This window comes from Lathyrus oleraceus, chromosome 2 (assembly GCF_024323335.1).
Source record: "Lathyrus oleraceus cultivar Zhongwan6 chromosome 2, CAAS_Psat_ZW6_1.0, whole genome shotgun sequence".
Taxonomy (NCBI): domain Eukaryota; kingdom Viridiplantae; phylum Streptophyta; class Magnoliopsida; order Fabales; family Fabaceae; genus Lathyrus; species Lathyrus oleraceus.
The window spans coordinates 39,559,894-39,582,400 of record NC_066580.1 but is presented as its reverse complement, the minus strand read 5'-3'; the positions used below and the strand labels follow the sequence as shown (position 1 = coordinate 39,582,400).

Sequence of the window (22,507 nt, the reverse complement as noted above, 5' to 3'; positions counted from 1 at the left end):
AAAGAAAGCTTCAAAGAGTATGCTCAGAAATGGAGAGATTTGGCTGGCAGAGTCAAACCCCCTATGACTGATCGAGAATTAGTGGACATGTTCATGAGTACGTTGACTGGCCCGTTCTACAGCCATCTACTGGGAAGTTCTTCATCGGGTTTCACTGAACTTATACTGACAGGTGAACGTGTTGAAAGCGGCATTCGAAGTGGAAAGATACAGGCGACTACCTCTGCAAGCGCCAAAAGGTTCTACCAGGGGAGGAACGAATCAAATGTTGTGTACGGTCAAAAGGGTCGTAACAAGAAAAATCGTGACCATACCATTTGAGCAGTTACGATTGCAGCACCGCCATCTCAAAACTTCCAGCACAGACAAGACAAGCCAAGAAGGCAGTTTACCAAGATCAATATGACTTTAGCACAGGCACTGCAGGGTATGCTAAAGGCAAATTTGATTACCCTCAGAGATCCTCCCACGAATCCCAACATTACTTCTTCTCGTTATAATCCCAATGCCAGGTGTGCATATCACTCCAATAGCCCCGGGCATGATACAAACGATTGTTGGTCGTTAAAGAATAAGGTTCAGGATATGATCGACGCTGGGGAAATTGAATTTGAGCCTCCGGAGACTCCTAATGTCATCACTGCACCTATGCCTAACCATGACAAGGCTCTTAATGCTATCGATGATAATTCTCACATCACTACTGTAGCGGACTTAACATCTCCTTTCCTGATCATCAAGAAGAATTTATTGCAAGCTGGTTTATTTCCAGGTTGTGCTGAAAATTGCGATCGTTGTATGCTCCGACCCAACGAGTGCTTGAAATTGAGGAATGGTATTCAACGGCTGATGAATGATCGCACAATTCTCTTCGAAAAGGTTCCTAAGGTGGAAAACCCTACTGAAGAAATATCTGTGATTGCTAGGTCCAAAGTTCCAGTAAAGATTACCGCTACTAGAGCGCCTGTGAAGATTATTGCTGAGCCCAGGGTAGCTCCTCTAATCATTACTGCACCTGGCCCAGTACCGTATTCCTCAAGCAAAGCCATTCCGTGGAATTATGGAGGTGATGTCTACATCCATGGCATAAAGCAAGTTGGTAATTCTGCTAATCCTAATGACATTGTTGGGACTAGTAAAGTTACTCGAAGTGGAAGGATCTTCTCTCCAGAAATCTCACCTCTCGCCCCTGAAACTCGAGGAAAGGAACCAGTAACCAACCCTACTCAGTCAAAGACACCGGTCGAAGTTACTACTGAAGATGTTGCCAAGCAGGAAGTGGAGGAAATGCTGAAAATTATCCATAGGAGTGATTTTGATGTGGTAGAACAGCTGGGGCATACCCCGTCTAAAATTTCGATGTTATCCTTGTTGTTATCTTCTGAATCTCATGCCAATGCATTGATCAAATTCTTGAAGACCGCTCATGTACCTCAGGAAACATCTGTCGATCAGTTCGAAAATTATGTTGCTCACTTGGCAGTTGACAATGGCTTAGGCTTTTCCGATGCTGATCTGACACCAGCAGGAAAGAATCATAACAAAGCTCTGCATATCTCCATTGAGTGTAAGGGGATCACCTTGGCTCACGTGTTGATCGATAATGGCTCTTATTTGAATGTGCTACCGAAAGCTGTACTCGATAAGCTTGACTGTAAGAGCATCGAATTGAAACCTAGTGATACTGTGGTGCGTGCGTACGACGGTGCAAAAAGTGTTGTCCACGGTGAAGTGGTTCTCCCTATCAAGATAGGACCTCAAGTCTTCAACACTACCTTTCACGTGATGAACATCCGTCCTGCCTATTCATGCTTGCTGGGACGCCCTTGGATTCATGGGGCAAGTGCCGTAGCTTCATCTCTCCATCAAAAGCTGAAGTATCCAATAGAGGGTAAGATTGTCACTGTGTGTGGAGAAGAAGAGTATATTGTCAGTAGTGTGCAGGCCTTCAGGTACGTCGAGATGGATGGCGAATTCTTTGAGACTCCCTCTCAGTCATTTGAAATGGTTCACCCGCCCAGTCCTATCCTTAAGCCGACTCCCCTTGTGCCCAAGGTTATTCGTGCTCCTCCTGCCATGATTTCTCTGAAGGACGCTCAAGCCGTGGTTGAAAATGGTGGTCGTACTGGTTGGGGTCAACTGATCAACGTACCATACAAGTCTGACAAGTCTGGTCTAGAATTTAACTCTAAAAGGATGGTCAAAGATCAGATTAATGCTGTAGGAGATGCTGATAGCGATTGCGACCTGGATAGCTGGATTTTCCCAACAATTGGTGACGGACTCAATAATTGGAAGGCTGAAGACACTATCCCGATTTCCTTTAGTCAGGAGTAATTATTATTGTCTATTTTAGTGTTGCAAATTTTTTAGTTTTTACAATTGAACTTCTTAAAGCATTGTGTCTATGCCCGGGGCACAATAGCTAATTTGTTAAGGGTTTTGTCATTTTCATAAGCATATTCACATTCAATAAATCAATGGACTTTTTGCATTCAAATATTGCGCTCTTTATCTTTCCTGTCATCTTCAAAAAAAAAAGCTATGTTTTCTTACACACACTAACGTAACGAATTGCAGATCCATACCCACTCTGGATCCTGTTGATAATAGTTCTACTACTGTTCATTATGACTTTGAAAATCCGATTTACCAAGCCGAGGATGGAAGTGAGGAAGATTGTGAAGTACCTGGAGAACTTGCCAGACTAGTACTGCAAGAAGAAAGGACTATACAGCCGCGTGAAGAGTCAATCAAATTGTAAACCTGGGTACTGAAGTGGACAAGAAAGAAGTCAAAATAGGAGCAGGCTTGGAAAACAGTGTCAAAGAAAAATTGATTCAGATGTTACATGACTATGTAGAGATTTTTGCTTGGTCTTATGAAGACATGCCAGGACTGGATACTGATATAGTAGTGCATCGGCTGCCAATGAAGGAAGATTGTCGTCCTGTTAAGCAGAAGGTTCGTCGCATGCGTCCTGAAATGTCTGAGAAAATCAAAGCCGAAGTTATGAAACAATTTAACGCCGGTTTCCTAGCCGTTACTTCTTATCCTCAATGGGTTGCTAATGTGGTACCGGTACCGAAGAAGGATGGTAAGGTGCGAATGTGTGTAGGTTACAGAGATTTGAATAAGGCGAGTCCCAAGGATGACTTTCCACTTCCGCACATTGATGTTCTGGTAGACAATACCGCTCAACACAAAGTATTCTCCTTCATGGATGGATTCTCAGGTTATAATCAGATTAAGATGGCACCTGAAGACATGGAGAAAACTACGTTTGTGACGCAATGGGGCACTTTCTGTTACAAAGTAATGCCATTCGGTTTAAAGAACGTCGGGGCAACGTACCAGCGTGCTATGGTGGTTTTGTTCCATGATATGATCCATCATGAAATAGAAGTATATGTGGATGACATGATAGCCAGATCTCATACTGAAGAAGAACATCTCGATCATTTGTACAAATTGTTTGAGAGGTTGAAGAAATACAAGCTGAGATTGAACCCGAACAAATGCACCTTTGGAGTAAGATCCGGTAAACTCTTGGGATTTATTGTCAGTGGTAAAGGAATTGAGGTTGACCCAGCTAAGGTGAGAGCTATTCAAGAAATGCCAGTGCCCCGTACAGATAAGGAAGTCAGAGGTTTCTTGGGACGTTTGAATTACATCGCCCGGTTTATCTCCCATTTAACTGCTACCTGCAAACCCATCTTCAAACTACTGAGGAAGAATCAAGAGATGATATGGAATGACGAATGCCAAGAAGCTTTTGACAAAATCAAGAAGTATCTCCAGGAACCTCCAATCCTGATACCACCAATTGAAGGAAGACCTCTAATCATGTATTTGACCGTGTTAGAAAATTCAATGGGGTGCGTGTTGGGGCAACATGACGAGTCTGGTCGAAAAGAGCATGCCATATACTACCTTAGCAAAAAGTTTACCGACTGTGAAACAAGATACTCACTGCTCGAGAGAACTTGTTGTGCTTTGGCCTGGGTTGCTCGCCGACTAAGACAGTATATGTTGAATCATACCACTTTATTGATTTCTAAGATGGATCCTATCAAATATATATTTGAGAAACCTGCTCTCTCCGGGGGAATAGCAAGATGGCAGATGATCTTAACAGAGTATGATATCCAGTATACTACCCAGAAAGCAATCAAAGGAAGCGTGCTAGCTGATCATTTGGCTCATCAAGCGGTGGACGATTACCAATCTATGAATTTTGAGTTCCCAGATGAGGATGTCATGCTTGTTATTGATTATGAAGAACCTGGACCGGATGAAGGACCCGAACCGGGATCCCGATGGACTATGGTTTTCGATGGATCTTCTAATGCATTGGGCAATGGTATTGGTGTTGTAATCATTTCCCCCAAGGGTTGCCATACGCCTTTCACTGCTAGACTATGTTTTGATTGTACCAATAATATGGCCGAATACGAAGCATGTATTTTGGGACTCAGAGCTGCTATAGACCTGAGAATCAAGTTTTTAAGCGTGTATGGAGACTCAGCTTTGGTAATCAGTCAGATCAAAGGAGAATGGGACACTAAACATTCGAATCTCATCCCTTATCGAGAGCGGGTGTTGACATTAATCCTATACTTTGAAGAGATTACATTCGAACATATTCCACGGGAGGAGAATCAGTTGGCAGACGCCTTGGCCACCATGTCATCTATGTTCAGAGTCAGATGGGACAATGAAGCTCCCAGGATCACCATTGAACGACTAGATGAACCAGCATATTGTTATGAACTTAACGCTGCTGAAGTAGAAGAGAAACCTTGGTTCCACGAAGTAAAAAGATATTTAGAAGCTCAGGAATACCCTGAAGGGGCGTCCATCAATGACAGAAAATTCCTGAGGAAGTTCTCCGCTAAATTCTTTTTGAGTAATGGAATATTATACAAACGTAATCATGATTCGACTTTGCTTCGTTGTGTGGATAAAAGGGAAGCAGAAAAGATTATGGAAGACATGCATGACAGTATTTTTGAGACTCACTCTAGTGGACATGCAATGGCCAAGAAGATTCTGAGATCAGGGTATTATTGGTCTACCATGGAAGCTGATTGCCACCATCACTCCAGAACTTGTCACAAGTGCCAGATCTATGCGGACAAAGTACATGTGCCTCCTGCTCCATTAAACATGTTGACAACCCCTTGGCCTTTTGCAATGTGGGGCATTAATATGATTGGAGAGATTAAACCTATTGCTTCCAACGGACATCGTTTCATCCTCGTGGCTATTGATTACTTTACAAAGTGGGTCGAGGCAGCCTCATTTGCTTCTGTCACCAAGAATGTGGTGGCACGGTTCATCAAGAATAGTCTTATTTGTCGATATGGCGTCCCTGAAAGAGTTATCACTGATAATGGCACTAATTTGAACAACAAGATGATTACTGAACTCTGCACGCAGTTCAAAATAAAACACCATAACTCTTCTCCGTACCGGCCAAAGATGAACGGTGCCGTGGAGGCTGCTAATAAGAATATCAAGAAGATCATACAAAAGATGACAGTAACGTACAAAGACTGGCACGAGATGTTACCATTTGCTCTTCATGGTTATCGCACTTCAGTACGCACTTCGACAGGGGCAACTCCTTTCTCTTTAGTCTACGGAATGGAAGCCGTCTTACCGGTGGAAGTTCAGATTCCCTCTCTAAGAATCATGAAAGAGGCAGGTTTAGACGAGGATGAATGGATCCAAACTCGACTCGATCAGATGAATTTGATTGATGAAAAGAGACTTGCGGCTGTTTGTCATGGGCAGATATATCAGAAGCGCATGACCCAGGCATTCAACAGAAAGGTCAAGAGACGGGTGTATCAAATTGGCGACTTGGTGATCAAGCATATCATTCTACCACAAAGTGATCCCAGGGGCAAATGGACTCCCACATACGAAGGGCCATTTGTAGTTAAGAAGGTATTCTCTGGTGGAGCAATGATACTTGCTACGATGGATGGCGAAGACTTCCCACATCCCGTGAACGCAGACATAGTCAAAAAATACTACGCGTAAAAGAGACCCGCTAGGTCGACGTACCTAGGCAAAAGTAAGGGCATCCCGGCGAACCAAAAGGGTTCGGGCAAAAATTAGGGATAAAACATATAAAAATGAACACCCGGCAAGTCGAAAACCTGAAAAGGCGGCTTGGGCAAAAAAGGGTATCCTGGTGGACTGAAAACCTGAAAAGGCGGTCCAGGCAGAAATTAGGGATTAAAAGCGTATGACTACGTCCCATTCTCAGTCAGCTTCGCCCAAGTCAAAGGGACTGAACAAGCCAATCACTTCTATCCGACAGCAGGAGATGAGATGCTTGAAGACATAATGACAGTAGCAGAATTAGAATCGATAGGACTTTTCCTTCATAGCTTCTTCTTTATGTTCTCGACAATTTCCTCTTACTAGGATTTCTGTCTCTTTGTACACAAATTGCCTGTTTATAGGCCCTCTTTCAAACTCAATACAATTTTATTTCCAAAAAGATGCTTTTGTTTTAATTTTTCTGTTTTGTTTGCGTAAACGTCCATTGATTTAATTTGAATTAATATATGCATTTGAATATGATCAATGTTTACCAAAAATGCATGCATAAAATAGAAATAGCAATTACAAAGGACTTCAGGGTCGAGGAGAAGGTCTAACCATGCGTTCCAATGAATCCGGTTGCTAATTCTCTTCCCCAGCATAAACCAGTTATTTCCCAGAAGAGGTTGGCATCACCAGACTGGTCATCTCTTCCATCCCCGGCCAGGCTCTGTCGAGTGGTTCCACCCTCGGACAGAAGTCAAGTATCCCCAGCTAAGAAAGGGTCATCAATACAAGCATCTCCAACCAGAAGAGGGGGATTTATTTTCCCCAGGGAGTCGCCAGGAAAAACTTTTCAGACGCACAATTCATTCATTACATCATTTCACAACATACGCATGCATACATTGTTCGCATTTATTTTCATAAGCATAAAACATCTCATGCATCATGACATGGCATGGAGCTAACTTTATTTTTCAGTTAATTATCCTCCTGATACAGTCAAAACAGAGGTCCATTCAGACGGACATCTTTATCAATTACATTTAAGATTTAATCCATATGGACATTCATTCCGACAAGCGCTCTGATGGTGGCATCTTTAAGCCCACCCCAGATATTCATTGCAAATACAACATATACAAATACTATCAGATATAGCCTAGCGTACGGTTTATTCTGACTCAGCTCAACATATGACTCCTTCAACTCAGATACGATCTAACGTACGATCCATTCTGACCTTCAACTACTCCAATACGGTCTAATGTACGACCCAGTTGGACCTTCAAACCCTCAGATGCTACCTAGCGTACGGTATATTCGGAAGTGTAGTCTGACGTACGACTACCCTTTCATCATCAGATGTAGCCTAACGGATGGCTCATTCTGCTACTCAGACACGATCTAGCATACGATCCGGCCTGACCTTTATTTCTCCAGATACAGCCTAACGGACGGCTCATTCTGCTGCTCAGATGCTACCTAGCGTATGGTGCATTCCGAAGTGTAGTCTGGTGTACGACTACCCTTTCCTTCGTCAGATACAGCCTAACGCACGGCCCATTCCACAACTTAGATACGATCTAGCGTACGATCCATTCTGATCTTTCCTCCCCGGCGAAGTCATCCGCCTAATGAACGACTCACTCTGCTATTCAGATACGGTCTAGCGTATGATCCATTCTGATCCCTTATCCCCAGCAACGTATAACACACTCTGACTCCCCAGCGAAGTCAACAGCCTAATGGATGACTCATTATACGGTATAGCGTTTGACCCGGTATAAAACCCATGTCTTCAGATATCGTCTAATGTACGACGCACTCTGAAGCTCTCATCATCAAACTTCCTGGATGGCATCCTTAAGCCCATCTTCATCAAGACTAACCTTCGATTAACAAGAGCAAATTTTCGGGGCATTCTAGTGTTCAATAATCTTCCACCTCCAGACCACGAATGGCATACACACCATTCTAATTCTCTCGGTTCAAGATAATTGAACAGGGGCAGCTGTCATACCCCAAAATTTACCCGTTAATTTTGCAAGACATTTTTCAAGGCACTCCAACTTATTGTTCAAGACATTGACCTTAAAGGAGCAAAGACCCAGCTCACAAATGGCCCAATCCAGAAAATGGCCCAAACTGGCATGCTCGCTAGGCGAGCAAATCCTTCGCCTAGCGAACCCTTCGCTACAATACTCGCCTAGCGAAGCTGGTGAATACCAGAAAATTCTGGGCTTCATTCTGAGCCCATTAGGTCACCACAATCACTATAAATACCGACACTTCAGTCACGAAAATGGACAGACGAAGACGGACAGAAACCCTGGCATAGAAACCCTGGAGACTAACTCAGAGAATTCCGAGTAAAGAAACCCTGAAGGCCGCTCATCCGCACCGAAGTTACCTCCACCCCAACTCCATCCGATACCAAGAGTGGTCAGTCCCTTCAACATCGCAGCTCAGTTGCAAACAGGTTTGCGCATCACTACTGTTTTATGCTTTTAATCGGTAACCTCTACATACATAAAGCATCATGATTAAATTTTCGGATACGTAATTTGATTTCACATGTGAATTTAAGTATGCCTGAATATCCTGAATGTTTGTCCATGCTATTCCTGTAATTAAATGCCATAAAGTTCAGGGTTCCGGAGATCATGCTGCTATCAAACTCAAAACCCGTAGCCGCTCGCTAGCACATCGCTAAGCGAGCCTGTAGCGAGCACTCGCTAAGCCTTCGTTAGGCGAAGCAGGAGCGAACGGGACAGTGGCTGTTTTGTTTCTTTTCTGTTCTGCCTTATGTTTATCTAATCAAGATCTATTATAATTCTGCATTATTTGGCCTGACCTTATGACTGTTGTGTTTATTTTGTGGTGCAATTTTCAATTGTACTTTATCTCGATGTTCTAACCCGTGTGCTGAATTGTGTAAAGGCTTACATATTCCCGAAGAAACGGCCGGCTAGGTATTCCACTTTATTTGTGGGATACCCTTATGGAGATGGATTTTGAATTACTTAATTTTAATGTGGAGATTCATCCTAATTGCCTAATTAATTTTAATGTGGAGATTCATCCTAATTGCCTAATTAATTTTAATGTGGAGATTCATCCTAATTACTTAATTAATTTTAATGTGGAGATTCATCCTAATTGATCATAATGTGGAAATTCATCTTAAATACTTAATTGCAAAATATTGCCTTTGAATATGTGATCTTGGACCTCTCTTTGTTGCCTTACGGTATTATGGTCATGTCCCGCGAATGTGGGGATACACTTAGCAAAGGCCCCTTCGATTAAATCATCATGTCCCTATAAAATAAATCATAGTCCCTCGGATGTTGCCTTCGAATATATGATTTTGTCCCTCGATGACCCTTCGGTGTAGCCTACGGTTAAATGATGATCGTCCCTTCGAATGCTAAGGTATCCTTACGAATGTTGCCTTCAATGACCAATCGATGACCCTACGATGACCCTTTTACATCCAAAGGATAAAACTACTTATTTCTCAATAATAAGGACGGTTTTACCCTCACAAGGATAGGAAATGCCCATCAAGACCTTGGGTAGGTATAACTCTTAATTGCTTACTCACAATTTAAAAATACTTTTCACACTTCACAAATACTAGAAAATCACCACTTAGTATACATTCATACTAGAATCATTATTGAGTTATATTTTTTCTAAACCATTTTCAAAACTAAACGAGATAACCACTTTGTATACATTCATACGAGAATCATTACAAAGTTAAATTCTCTTTTCAAAACATTTTCTAAACAATTCACAAGCACCTTTTTCAAACAAACATAAGTGATCAAGCAATTAAGAGCCCATGGATAACCATGGATACAAAGGGTGCTAACACCTTCCCTTTGTATAATGTACCTCCCGAACCCAAAATCTAATTAAGGTCTTTCCTGTTCTTTTCCACCTTTCCTTATTGGATAAAAGAAAAGTCGGTGGCGACTCTTGTTATCCGCGACATTTGCTTTCCAAAGCAAAAACACATCAAAGTCAGTTCACCGTATGACAGAACTGGCGACTCTGCTGGGGATGCTTAAAAAGAGAGGTTACCTTAAAAACAAGATCACTTATTCAAATTGTCTGATATACTTTTAAGGGGTTGCTTGGGTATTTTACGCTTGAGTGAAAGATCCTACACTCGGATCTAGTGTACCTTAGGTAAGTAGCAAAAGATCATCGCGACTATCCGGCGTATACTGGAATGGTCAAAATGATGGCTACGGTTAATGTGACACTTTGGATGTCCTGATGTTCCTCATGTTTACTTGAGGAAAAATTTGGCTTCCGCGTGGTGTCATCAAAGCATTAACCAGACCTTTAGAACCCTAATTGACTCATCCTGGCCATTAGAAAGTAGTGAGATAACTGACTTCGGTTCCGACTGGGGTTGGTTGAGACTCGATACTACACTCTTTGAGATTGGACTTTAGGGAAGCTTCGGTCAACCACTTGGTGTTGCACTGAAGTGGACTTAAGGAAAGGTCAATGATTTGAGATCCTTCTAGAACCCGGTTACTATTCTAGGACAGGTTGAACCAACCAAACTTCAGTGGGGAGGGTACTTACCTATGGAACTCATGCAAGCCTTAAAACCTAGGAATGATTGTTGTGTGACTTGTTTGTGCTTGTTGTTTACTTAACATCATAACATCATGGCATTGTACTAACCATTTCAAGGACTTAGGGATTTAACTTTGCTCTGAAACAGGGCTATGGCTTCCAGAAAGACCATTCGGATCAATTTTGTAGCAATCTTTCCTCAACTAAAGGATTTAGTGTCAGAACTTCCCGATCAGACTCAGTTCATCAAGAAACATGGTTCTCTCCTCAATTTGGTTACCACTGGTTTCAAAGAAGATATGATGAGAGTCCTATTCCAGTTCTTCGATCCTAAACATCATTGCTTCACATTCCCAGATTATCAGTTGGTACCCACATTAGAAGAATTCTCCAGGATGCTTGGGATACCTATCCTTGATCAAACACCTTTCAGTGGTTTAGAAAAGATTCCGAAGTCTGAAGAAGTTGTCGCGGCTTTACACATGACAAAGTCTGATATTGAAACCAATTGGGTAACAAGAAGTGGAGTTAAGGGTTTACTTGCCAAGTTTCTGATAAATAAGGCCCGAGAATTCTTAAAAGTTATGAATGCCCATGCTTTCGAAGATGTTCTAACACTACTAATCTATGGTTTGGTGTTATTTCCCAATCCAGACCAATTCATAGATATGAATGCTATTAAGATATTTCTCACTCATAACCCTGTGCCTACCTTGCTTGGAGACATTTTGCATTCCCTTCACACCTGTACTATGAAAAGGCAAGGGACTCTCATGTGCTGCATACCTTTATTGTCTAGGTGATTTATTTCGCACCTTCCTCAATCAGTCTTGAAGAATGAGCAAAATCTGAAATGGTCTCAAAGGATAATGTCGCTCTCCCATTCAGACATCCGTTGGTGTGCTCATCTCAAAGAAAATGTTATCATCATTGACCGTTGTGGAGAATTCTCTAACGTACCACTCCTGGGGATAAGAAGAGGTATTACTTATAACCCAGCTTTAGCCCTACGCCAGTTGGGGTATGCTCGAAGAGAGGGTCCACATGAAAGAATTATTCAAGGCACTGTGTTTGATTATGACACTGATTCCCAAGGTCTCCGTCAAAGATTTGTACGAGCCTGGGGCATGGTGAAAAGAAGCACTTTAGGACAGAAAAACTCTATTCCTATGGAACCTTATCTCAGATGGGTACGAACCAGAGCTCGTGAACTTGTCATGCCATACCTTGCAGTCGGACCGCTGATTGTTGAACCAGAAGTTGAAGGAGGTACTCCTCAGATCATTCCTTATCCTGATATGCCTACCGATGTTGAAGAATTAAAGAGATCCTGGATCCAGTTGAGAGAGGAAAGGGATACTTTTGAGACTCAGCTTGTTGCAGAAAGGAAGAAAGTATTAGAGCTCACTAGCCAGTTTAATGAGGAACGAAGACTCAATACATATCTTCGCCCAAAAAGAAGCCGTCCCTGGGAGACTTGAGCTTTCATTGTATTTTTATTATTTCCTTTTTGTAATGAACCTTGATTAAAGAAATTATTAATAAAAGTTTCCCTCTTTTTGGTGGTTTACGCAAATTTAAATTCCAGGAGTCCTTGAAAACATTTCATACATTGCATAGCATAACATAATATTGCATAACAGGTATCCTAAAAAGATCAATATTCTCACGGTCTTCCTTCTAAACAGAAGAATGGCTCTCGAACAAACTGTCAAAGATCTCCAAGCTCAGAATGCTCAATTCCAGGAGATGATGCTGAGCTTATCCAAGGGGCAGGAAGAACTGAAGGCTCTCTTGCTCGAGAAGAAGAAAGACAAGAAACCTGTGAGTTACATCAACCCGGGAAGAAGGCTTAAAGGATAGGCTGCAGGAGTCAAGATTAGACTTCCGAAGGATCAAGAAGAGGAGACAGAAAATGATTCAGGAGAGGAGGATGTTGATCTCTTCAACTCTGAGGACGAAGATGAAGATTATGAGAATGAACAGTACTCTCCAAGAGATGGCAAGTACAAGTTGCTGGAAGAACGTATGCTAGCTATGGAGGGTCAGAAGGCGCCCGGTCTGGATTTCGAAAGCTTGGGACTGGTCTCTGATGTGGTTATTCCTCGCAAATTCAAGATCCCCACTTTCACTAAGTACGATGGTGCGTCTTGTCCTCAGATGCATCTAAGAGCTTATGTGAGAAAGATTCAGCCGTATACCACTGATAGGAAGCTATGGATTCAGCCGTATACCACTGATAGGAAGCTATGGATCCATTTCTTCACTATATAAAAACCTTAACAATTGCAATCCTGCTAATTTTTAACCATACATCAATCTTGATTTTTCTAATAAAGAAAGCATTACGCCTATTGCATAGTGAAATTAACAACAAACATCATAGATTAAGGAAATTATAACTTCAGAGTCATTACACGATCAATCCAGGGACACCCCCATGGCATTAGGGGGTTTAGCCTCACATATTATTCAAAAAAGATACAAAATAAAATCGAGACATTACAAAAGAATGGGAATTCCGTTTATCTTCAACTGCATCCGCTCTTGAAGAATATTCGTTCTTCGTCGCTTTTGACCGCTTCAATCTTTATCGCCTCCAATATGTAATCTTGAGAAGTCTCTTCTCCATATTAAAAAATCCCCTAAATAGTTCCTGATGACTAATTTGATGTAGCAAAAGTCCAAAATACCCTCTGAGATCAGTCGTGCCAAAATACAACAAAAACTGGAAAATGAGGTGTCCAAGCCAACACTGGCCGTGTCAAGCAACACGATAGGTTGTGTTGGTTGTCTGGTGAATTGGTCTTGACACGCCCCTTCAGGGAGGCCGACACAGGCCATGTCAGCTCCCTGTGTTTCTTCTCTTTGCTTTATTCTCCTGACATGGCCCGTGTTGGGCAACACGGATGGCCCGTGTTGGGCAACACGGATGGCCGTGTCAGGACTACTATGTTGCCTAATTTCTTCTTCTGACGGGCCCGGAACGTCCGATTCACTTGGCTATCCCTCTGGTACTCTTGCTTACACCTGAAATCAGTAAAACTACCACAAAGAGACATAAAAATGGAGTATAATGATGCAAACCAAATATAATCAACAACTTGAAATAACAATGCCAAACATCTAATTTACTAAACATAATGAAAAAACAGGTAGACTAATGTGTTACCGACTTCGTGAAAAGGTGTCGAATGAGTGTCATAAAACAAGTAGAATTGGAGATTGATCACCCTACACATTTTCATTGAATATATAGACATTGTTTCGTCTAGGGTCTTAGTGGACACCGACTCGTCTCTTTATGTGTTGCCAAAGAGCTCTCTTTCCAAATTGACTATTGAAGGGATCGTAATGAAACCCAGTGAACTTGTTGTGAGGGTATTTTATGGTTCAAGAAGAACTGTGATTGGTGAAGTGGACTTACACATCAAGATTGGACCTCACACCCTCTTCATAACATTATATGTCATGGACATATACACTACTTTCAGTTCTATACGTTGACGACCATGGATCCATTCGGTCGGTGTCGTCACATCGACGCTCCACCAAAGGTTGAAATTCTTGGTCAACAATAATCTAATGGTTGTTAAGGGTGATGAGGATATTATGGTTAGTCACTTGGTATCGTTCTGGTATGTTGAATATGGATTAGAGGTACAGGAAATCTCATTCAATCATTTTAAGTTATCGATGTTAAGATGGTTGGCCCTATAGGGGAAGTTAAAATTGTTGAATTTCCTATGGCCTCTTTGAAAGACACTCAAACTATTATCAAGAATGGACACCCCGAAGGTTATGGGAGGATACTAGAATTACCAACCAACAAGGATTGTACCGACCTGGGATACAACTCCCAAAATCTGAATAAACTAACGCCTATTGCTAAGGAGGGACAAGTACTCCCATTATCAGATTTTTTTTCTAGCGTCAACCATATCGTGGACGGCTAAATTTGTGCTTTAGAGGAAGGTGGTGTTTTCAGTGAAGAGGTATTGGTGTTTAAGAAGAAGGAAGGTCAGAAGTTAACCAAGTGGACATCCGTGGAAATCCCTGAAGTTACCTTGTTGTAAGAGTAATTCCCTATTTTATTTTCATCTTTCAAGAAAAGAAACCATGTCATGCCCAAGGCATGGGGCAACCATTTTTAGGGCCATCTAATTTCTCAATCAAAGATTAATCTAATGAAAATCATCACGTGTTGCATCCAAATTTGTGATCCTTGTCTTTCATTTATTTTTATCTTCTCGCTTAATAAAGAAAATGTCAATGTTTTTTATTTTCTTTTTAAGTTTTTAACCATTCTTTCCTCTCATAAAAATAAAAGCATAAACCCTAAACAATATAGATCACCCTTGATTACCACTGATAACAACTCTGTTATGGTCTCATATGATTTCGACAATCCAATCAATCACGCTGGCGAAGATTGTGAACTCCTTGAGGAGTTAGCTCGACTACTAAAGCAAGAGTCAAAGATCATAAAACCACATGAAGAAATGGTAGAAGTAGTCAATCTTGTATTTAAGGAATAAGATAAAGAGGTTAGAATAGGCTCAGCCCTACAAGACAACGTGAAGGATAAGATGATTAAACTCCTATAAGAGTACATAAACGTGTTTGCATGGTCTTACCAAGAAATGCCCGAACAAGATACCGATATTGTGGCTCACCTTCTGACCCTCAAAAAAGATTCCCGTCCTATCAAGCAAAGACTGAAAAGGACTCGTCCTGATATGGAAATGAAGATTGAGGAGGAAGTACAAAAATAGCTTGAAGCAGGATTTCTAGTCATGGCCAATTACCCTCAGTGGATAGCCAATATTGTACATGTACCCAATAAGGGTGAGAAGGTAAATATGTGTGTTGATTACCTAGACTTGGATAGAGTTATCCTAAAAGATGATTTCCCATTGTCTCACATAGATGTGCTAATGGATAATAAAACTCAGTTCTTTGTCTTTTCATTCATGGATGGCTTCTCTGGCTATAACCAAATCAGAATGGCTTCGATGGACATGGGGTATTTTCTGCTACAAGGTTATACCCTTTAGACTAAAAATTGTTGGTGCAACTTACCAACGTGCCATTGTCACGCTCTTTCATGATATGATTCATAAAGAGATCGAGGTATACGTTGATAACATGATTGTCAAATCGCAAACCAAATAGGAGAATCTTGACAACCTTTGGAAGCTTTTTAAAAGGTTAAGGAAATTCAAGTTTGTAAGACCCCGATTTTGACCCTAAGACCCCTCATGCAATCTCATCATATGCATTAGCATTGGGATCACACCTTGGCATCCTCCTTACCCCTCTTTCATTGGGTTTGTTTTGGGAGAGATCACCAAGCACCATGTGATTGTATCATACTTTATATTTTATCATTTACTAACTAAAATACCAAAAATATGTCTTTGTATTTGTCTAACTCTTTTGTAGGTAGGGCATGATCACCTTTGATCTATCAAGTTTACATATAGGGTTTAAGACATTCATTGCTAAGAGCACAACCAAGTAATGATCCACAATGAATCTAAGCATCATATATGAGTCTCAATGATCTTTCCATGTTATTTTGATCAAGCATTCTTCAAGAGTTTGGAATTGGTTTGCCTTGAAAACCCTAGTTCATTTGGGTATCTTGTGTAACTTCTTCAATAAGCTTATTCACCAATTGATCAAATATCTCAAAGGACACTTCAAATTTCATCATCTTATGCATATATAATCTACCATGAGCCTAAAAAGTCAAGATAATTGTAAGTTATCAAGTTGGTTAATGGTGGTTGGCCACATGAATTCATCTGATCAAAATTGGGTCCCCCTAGACCCTATCTCCTACAATTTTCATCATATTAAAATGATCCCAAGAGAAACGTTACTCTAAATGACATTAAAAACAACTTTCATGTTGAGGTCTATAGCTAGTTTTTCTTGTAAAGGCATTTTTTGTGTTGAAACATTATAGGTCATTTTGTCTAAACCCTAATTTGAAAGCCAACTTCCCAAGGCCATAACTTGCTCAATTGTCATGAGATGAAAATTTTCCAAGTTTCACAATCCAATTCAAGGTGTCTAATTCAACTTTGATGTTTGGAGTGAGAGCTAATTCGACTTTTATGAGCATGTGATATGAGGATACATTATAGGTCATTTTGGACCAATACCATTGAACAAGTGATTTTCCTTAACTTCAAAAATGCATAACGAATTCATTCCAAATCCAAATGAGGTCAAATTTGTGATCATTTTGAATTATTTTGAAATAGCTACAACTTTTATGAAGACACTTTTCTCATTTGGAGCTCACATAAAAAGTTAGTCAAGGTGAAATAATTGAACATATGGCTTGACACTTAGAAAATATTTTGACATGTTGAAATTTCCAAACTTGCACCTCAAAATTCATTGTGATACAAGCTCCAAATGGAAACATGTTCAACATGAGAGTTATTCCTCTTGATCTAACCTTTCCAAAGAGTCCAAATTCATGCATTTTGGAAAAAGTTTGAGGGGTATGCACATAGCTTGAACATGGTTGTATCAGTTGGAAAGAATCATGCTTCAAACATTCAAAAATCTTTGCCTTGCAATCTAAGCTTCATTCAGACTTCGTTTCAGTTGATCTTGGACCTAACTGAGTTGCTTCATGGGCCTGCACATGCCCATGCAAGCGTGTACCTCATATTGCCAATTTTGGAAGTATTTTTAAGTGTGCAAATAACACTTACCATTTGCTATAAATAGAGGTCCAATGCTTCAGTTTAAAGGACCTTGCGCGCCAGCTTTGCCTCCAACCATTGAAACCCTCACAATTCAAAGGAAAACCTGATAAATTTCAATTGAAATTTGAGTTTGAATCTCACTATTTGGAGATTCAAAAACTCCAGGATCCAAAGCTTTGCATCATTCTTAATGCACTTCTCTAAGCTCCACAAGCAAGATCAAACACGAATTGAAGCAAGAGAGATCCAGTTCTGCACAACATTGAAGGTATTTTTCCAGATTTTCTTCTCTTCGATTCTCTCTCAATTCTCATCAATTCTATGGGATCTTTAATTATCTGAAGTCCTACCAATGTAGGCAAGAAGATTGAGTTGCTTTGAGGTCAAATCGAAGTAACTCAGTTCATACACCTCAAAATTCAACTCCATGTATCTCTTGATATACTTGGAGTTAGGTTAAATTCAGGTGATATTCGTGATCTACGCCATTTTTTATTTAAGATCATGTCCTCCTTTTTCATTTATGTTATGGCGATGAAAGAACCAGTCCGGCCAGGGTCATCGAAGAAGATGATCGGCCTTTGGCTCCGGCGATGTGCTAGAAGTGTTCTGAGCCATTGGATGAGTTCAAATTGTTTTAATTTGAAACGTTGCTTGTGATTACCAAACGTGTGAAACACTGACTAGCGCGCATCATAGAATGCACGCTCTTCACCACTTAATCTGCCCCCCTCAATTAATGAGGAAGATCAAGTGGTCCACGCTTTTTTTATTATTTTAATTTTCATTTTATTGCTTTTATTTTCATTAATTCATATTAATTTTAATATTGATCCAACAAATATGAGAGTTTCACCAAAAAAATTCAAATAAAATCCTCTTTCATTTTCTTAATTAAAATTATTTTTTGGATCACTATTAATATTTTTCATGATTTAATTGTTTTTGTGAATATGTTTAATTGTTTAAAAATACTTTTAAGTTTCCAAAAATTCTGAATTTTTTTCTCCAAGGTCCTTTGACCTTGACTGACCTATGATAAATCTCATGGCCATTTCTTTGGTGTTTTAATGAGGTTTTAGGAATTTGACAAACCATAATTTAATTTAATGTATATTTTAATTATTTTTAATTGATTAAATGTCAAATTAATTGTGTAGAGCCATTTTAATTGACTTTGTGAGTTTGACTTGTGTTGTTGGGCCTTGGTCAAGGTTGATTTGACTTTGTTATGTTAAGATAATTGGATTTAGGGGATTGATGGAATGTACATTCCATCTCCCAAAATGAATGAATGATCTTAACTTGGTAAAAGTCCTCATTTGTCCAATTTGTGTTTGATCCATTCCCCCTTCCTCTTCATCTCATTCCCCTTCTTTATGCATTCATGTCATAGACCTATGATATCTCTATATCCTAAGGCTAGTTGATTGAAAAATTAACATAAATATGGATGAGATTAGGTCCCCCACTTTGCATATTCTTTTTGTGTGTGGTATGTTTCTTGAGCATAGTTCATCATACTATGTCTCTAACATGCATTAACATCAAAATTCTATTGCCTAACCTCAAATAGTTGTGACTTCTACATAAGTCCAATTATGATTGCTTAACATAGCGCTAAATTTTGACACAAAAGACATAACATTCTAGTTAGTGAGATTGTAAGTCTCCCCTCTTTCATGGTATTGTGTGGAAACTTGGTCTTTTTTCCTTCCTTTGGAAGATGTCTTGGTTCAAGGATCCATGCTTGTGATTAGTAGGTTGAGTGTTCTCCAAAGAATGACTTAAAACAAAAGCAAAAACAATACTAACTTCTAACTCATTAACAACTAACATTTAATTTCAAGTTATTTACTTTCAATGCACTTTAACTTTTAAGCTTTATTCATTTGCTATTATTCATACCATTCTAATTGTTTATGTTAATGTCATTTTCACTTTGTCCACTTGGACCATATTTTGTGACATATTATGATTTTGTGTTGTGTTTGTTTGTGTGATCTTTGACCATTAATGTACATAATAAGAACAAAATCCCTAAAAAATATCTTGTGTGGAGTGTGGACTGTTGGTTTAATCTGAGACAATTGGACTTAGAATTTAGGCAACACTCCCAATGCAAAGGAATTGACCAATGCCAACTTTCATGAAACCAAGTGCTTGTGAAGTAAACATTCTTCTGATATAACTTTGAAGATCCATTTGAATTCATCTACAACATGATCATTGAAGCTGTTATTTTGAACCTGTGACTTATGCCATCTTTGAAGTCATCTGATACATGGGCAAATTTTGAAGAAGATCATGGAGTTGCTAAGCTTGGATGTTATTATCTTTATTTGATGCCTTGCTCTTCAACTTGCTATTTTATGTATTATTTGTTGCTTGATTCTAAAGTCCAAGGGAAATTTGGGTTTCTATATGACATTCTTGTCTATTGGATTGCAGCCCATTGGTTAGATCTTTTCAACTCTCAACTTTTAATGTTGTGCTTAGGATTAGTCTCTTCATCTCCTCCCTATTTATTTAATTTCAAAATATCTCCCTCCCTTTTAAAAATCTTCTTTGCTTGTGTCTGTTTTCTAAACTTAGACTATTTTGTAAACTAGAAACTTTGGCCTTATACCATTGCATTTTTAAACTCTTTTCCTAATCAAACTTGTAAATAAACTTAACTATACTTGACTTAAAATTTCAAAAGCCTAAAAGAACTAACACTCATCCAAACCATTTTAGGCCCCTGTGCCTTTCAAACTTAAATTTTTATTAAAAGCAATGCACTCGTTTTGAAATTGATACCACGAATTACGAGATTTTGATTCCTCATTTTTATGTTGGTACGTAGGCACAAGTCCGAAGGTCTTGTCAAAAAAAATATAATTAATGAATTCTTTTCTCATCCCCCCATTCTATTTGTTTGCAAACATCATTTGTACAAAACACATATGCACATAAGAAAGGGCTCCCTAGGAGTACCTAGGACACTTTGGGTGCTAACACCTTCCCTTTGTGTAACCAACCCCTTACCTATAATCTCTGGCATTTTATTAGTTTTGATTTGAAAACTTCTTATCTTTTGGGTTTTGTTCGTACTTTTCCCCTTTTCCCTTAGAAACAATAAAAGCGCGGCGATGACTCTTATTTTATTGACGTCTAGCTTATCCATAACTTAATAGTCACGAATTTACTGCTACAAAGTTGAGGCTCAATCCCAGTAAATGCATGTTTGGGGTAAGATCTGGAAGACTACTAGGTTTTATCATCAATCAATATGGTATCGAAGTAGATCCTGAGAAGGTAAAAGCCATACAAGTTATGCCTGTGCCCCAAACTGAAAAGTAAGTCTGAGGATTTCTAGGTAGATTGAACTACATAGCTATGTTCATACCTCACTTTACGACTACCTGTGAGCCAATCTTTAAACTACTTTAAAAGGATCAAGCTGTCATTTGGAATGATAACTGCCAAAATGTCTTCGAGAAAATCAAGGAGTACCTACAAGAACCTCTGATTTTGATGCCTTTGGTGCCCGACAGACCTTTGATCATGTACCTCACCGTTCTTGAGGGATCTATGGGATGTGTCATTGGCCAACATGATGAGACTGAAAGAAAAAAGCACGCCATATACTACTTGAGCAATAAGTTTATCGATTGCGATAGTGGGTATTTAATGCTAGAAAAGACTTATTGTTCACTTACTTGGGCTACCAAACTCCCAGGGTAATACATGCTCATACATATAACGCTCTTAATCTCCAAGATGGATCTAGTCAAGTATATCTTTGAGAAACCTGCTCTAACATATAGAGTAGCCTGTTGGCAAATGGATTTAACTGAGTACGACATTCAACATGTCACTCAAAAATCTATCAAAAGGAGTGTGTTATTTGACTATCTTGCTCACCATCCCTTTGAGGACTACCAGGCTATATGCTTCGAATTCCCCGATGAAGATATCATGTTGATAAGGGATTGCAACATCCCCGACCCCGAAGAAGGACCAGAACCTAGATCTCGGTGGATGCTTGTATTTGATAAAGGTTCTAACGCTCATGGCAATGGCATTGGGGCAATCATCACCTCCTGAACTGGTTTTCACTTACCCTTCACCGCAAGGTTGTACTTTGATTGTACCAACAATATGGCGGAGTACGAGGCATGCATCTTTGGTATTGAGGTTGCCATTGATCTTAGGATCAAAATTCTTGAGGTTTATAAAGACTTAACCTTGTTCATCAACCAAGTCAAAGGAGAATGGGAAGCTCGAGATCACAAGGTAATCGCTTACAAGGAGCATGTCCTAAAGTTGGTCCTATACTTTGACGAGATTACCTTTCACCACATCCCTCAAGTGGAAAATCAGTTGGATGATGCCTTAGCTACTCTTTCATCCATGTTTAAAGTCAAATATAAGAATGAAGCACCAACTTTCCACCTTGACTACTTGGACGAGCCATCTTACTGCCTGGCAGCCGAAGAAGAAACTGATGACCATCCTTGGTTCTACAACATCCTGAAGTTCCTAGAAAGCCAAAAGTATCATGAGAACGTATACATCACCGACAAGAAGTATCTTTGGAAACTATCATCCAGGTTATTTTTAAGTGGATGGGTTTTGTACAAGAGGAATTATGATTCGGTGTTGCTCAGGTGTGTAGACAAAAGCGAAGCAAACCAGATTATAATGGAAATCCATGAAGGTTCCTTTAGACGCATGCCATTAGATATAAAATAGTGAAGAGAATCCAGAGGGTCGACTACTATTGGATAACCATAGGGGATGATTGTTACTGCCACGTCCAAACGTGCCATAAATCCCAAATCTATGCTGACAAAATCCATGTACCACCAGTACCACTCAATGTCCTAACATCACCTTGGCCTTTCGCCATGTGGGCCATTGGCGTGATCAGACGTATTTTGCCAACAACCTTAAATGGGCATTGATTCATCTTGGTAGCCATATACTACTTCACATAGTGGGTGGAAGAGATCTCGTACACAAATGTTACAAGACAAGTAGTGGCTTGCTTCATAAGAAAATAAATCATTTGCCCTTATGGGGTCCCCAACAGGATCATTATTGAAAATGGATCTAACCTC

At 39.9% G+C, this 22,507-nt stretch overlaps 1 protein-coding gene across 1 annotated transcript; it reads left to right on the top strand.

The window, feature by feature from the left end:
• The first annotated feature begins 21,545 nt into the window (after positions 1-21,545).
• On the top strand, positions 21,546-22,139 carry LOC127121825 (uncharacterized). Its single transcript, XM_051052261.1, has one exon. It carries the CDS (start codon positions 21,546-21,548, stop codon positions 22,137-22,139), a length of 594 nt encoding a protein of 197 aa, XP_050908218.1.
• Positions 22,140-22,507: the final 368 nt, after the last annotated feature.